At 46.5% G+C, this 2,165-nt stretch overlaps 1 protein-coding gene across 3 annotated transcripts in view; it reads left to right on the top strand.

Moving 5' to 3' along the window:
* Positions 1-2,165, top strand: part of PLXNB2 (plexin B2) — a 471,827-nt gene that overhangs the window by 362,902 nt on the left and 106,760 nt on the right. For all 3 annotated transcript variants that reach the window (XM_019509291.1, XM_019509293.1, XM_019509292.1), the window contains exon 12: positions 56-157. In XM_019509291.1, coding sequence (XP_019364836.1) covers positions 56-157 — 102 coding nt within the window. The remainder of the gene's footprint in view (positions 1-55; positions 158-2,165) is intronic.

Here is a 2,165-nt window from a genome sequence, read left to right on the forward strand (position 1 = left end):
ATATATATATATATATATATATTAAAAATTATGTATAAAATGTTTGATTCCCCAGGAAGAAGAATGTCCACAGTTTCTAACACCCACCCCTTCAATAATACCAATGGACTATCCAACAACAGTGTCCTTTATGGGAAAGAATCTAGACTATTATCAGGTAAATGAATTGCTTCCACACAGTCATATGAATTGTAGTTTTGTTCATGGTACATTAATTTCTAAAGCATTAATATGTTTTTCTGGATGATACCACATTTTATTTACAAACAACTCCCATTTTTTAAATGTTTGTTCAATTATTACTTATCAGCTGTCCAAAAATGAGTAACCACAAAAATGCAAGGACTGGAGCTGGGCAAATTATTTTGGACAAATAATTTATTTATTGAAAACTAGGGTTTCTGATTGACCAAAACACAGTTTATGAATTCATCCCAATTTCAGCAAAAATATTTAGGCTGAAAGGTGGGGAGGGAGAGTAATCGTGAAAGTATAACTGTTTCATTTTGACACTTCCCAAATGGCATATTTCACCTATTTGTTTCAAAATAACATTTGGAGAATTTAACTAAATCTGATTTTAAAAAGAATAAATACAAATGAGAAAGGCCAGTTATTTGCACAGTTCTGGCTTATGTTGCCTTTTTTTTTTTTCTGTACCTGTTTTCAGAAAGGCAATCTCAAAGTTTAGGCTTACTTCTCTGAAGTTAGAATTGTACCCCAAGGATTTTAAATCATTGTATTAAAACAAGAGAAGCTAAGCACTTTTCTTTTGCTTCTAGTATATGTTTATATTAGGTTACTGATGATCATGCCAAATAATTCTCAGGTAATCTCAATAGATGTTTTTGGATTGGCATGTATAACTATTTTAATGACCCTAAAAGACGGACAAGCAAGAGCAATTGTTGTCTTACTAAAAATAGCAATAATCTTATTAGTTCTTCCCCTGAAATGCATGATATCTTGACTATAGTTAGTGTTTTTTTTCTGTTTTCTCTTAGTATTGTAGATGAATATGAAATGGACATCATGAATACAGGTGTGCATGTGTTTTTGTGACTCTGTCCATTGCTTAGCTATCTGGTAAACTTGCAGAAGTCAGGACTTGTTGCTCGGGCTGTGTGAAGCTTCAGTAGCCAATTCAGTTTGGAAGAGATTTGTCCCGATTCGGCAGCCGAATCTCTGAATTGAATCTGGAGACGCATTAAAGGTCCAAGTCAATTCAGAAGCCTCTGAATCAGTTTAGAGAGATTCAGTGCTGATTTGGAAATTCAGCCATAGACTAAACAGGCAGCAGTCCTCGACCATGCTGGACACAGCTGCCTCCACCTGGTAAGCCTGTTATAGTGGGTAGAGGCAGGAGGGAAGGAGTCTGGAGGGGAGGCAGATCAATGCTTCCACGGCAGGGGAGGGATTTGGGCTGGGGCTGGGACAAGTTGCCCAGCTGGGGTGTGGGACTCGGGGAAGGAGAATTCTGCCACTGTGCACCACCATGTGCCACCGGTCTGGGAGGGCATGGGAGTGGGCATGTGCCCTTGGATCTGCTCAGGGCAAGCTAGGCTGGGTTGCGCTTTGAGGGGTGGGTGGAGCCAGGGCTGTGCTCCGTGCGGCTAGCCCCAGCCACAGTCCAGAGTGCTGCCCTGGCTCTGCCTGCCCTGCAGAGCACAGTGGAGCAGGGGCTACGGGGGGACTGCAGCCACCCTAAAATTCCCCATAGCCCCTGCTTTTGTCCCCTCCCCAATCTGGGTGCACGTGCCCACCCCCAGGCCCTGCCACTGCTTGCTCAGCCAGGGCACAGTGGGGTGAAGCTGCAGCTTGTCTGGGAGGCGCAGGGAGGCTGGAGCAGCTTCCGCTGCTGCGTGCCACTTGGCTGAGGCAGCACAGTGGCACCATCTTGTGTCTCCCCACCCTGGCTGGGCAAGCAGTGGGAGGAGATAGCCCCCGCTCCCAACACCTTCCATCACCCATCTGGAGTGCAGCCCAGCCCAGCCTGCCCCACACATATTTGGGGGCACATGCCCGCTCCCATGTGCTCCTGGCCCAACAGCGAGAGCTGCCAGAGGAGCCACCGAAGAGCAGTTCCCGGACCAACAGCGTGCAGTGGCAAGAGCGCCGCGCCCCCGCACCCACGCCCACCCCCCCCCCCCCCCCCTCCCCCCCCC

This window comes from Gavialis gangeticus, unplaced genomic scaffold (genome assembly GCF_001723915.1).
Source record: "Gavialis gangeticus isolate Ggan-Ray unplaced genomic scaffold, GavGan_comp1, whole genome shotgun sequence".
Classification (NCBI taxonomy): Eukaryota; Metazoa; Chordata; order Crocodylia; family Gavialidae; genus Gavialis; species Gavialis gangeticus.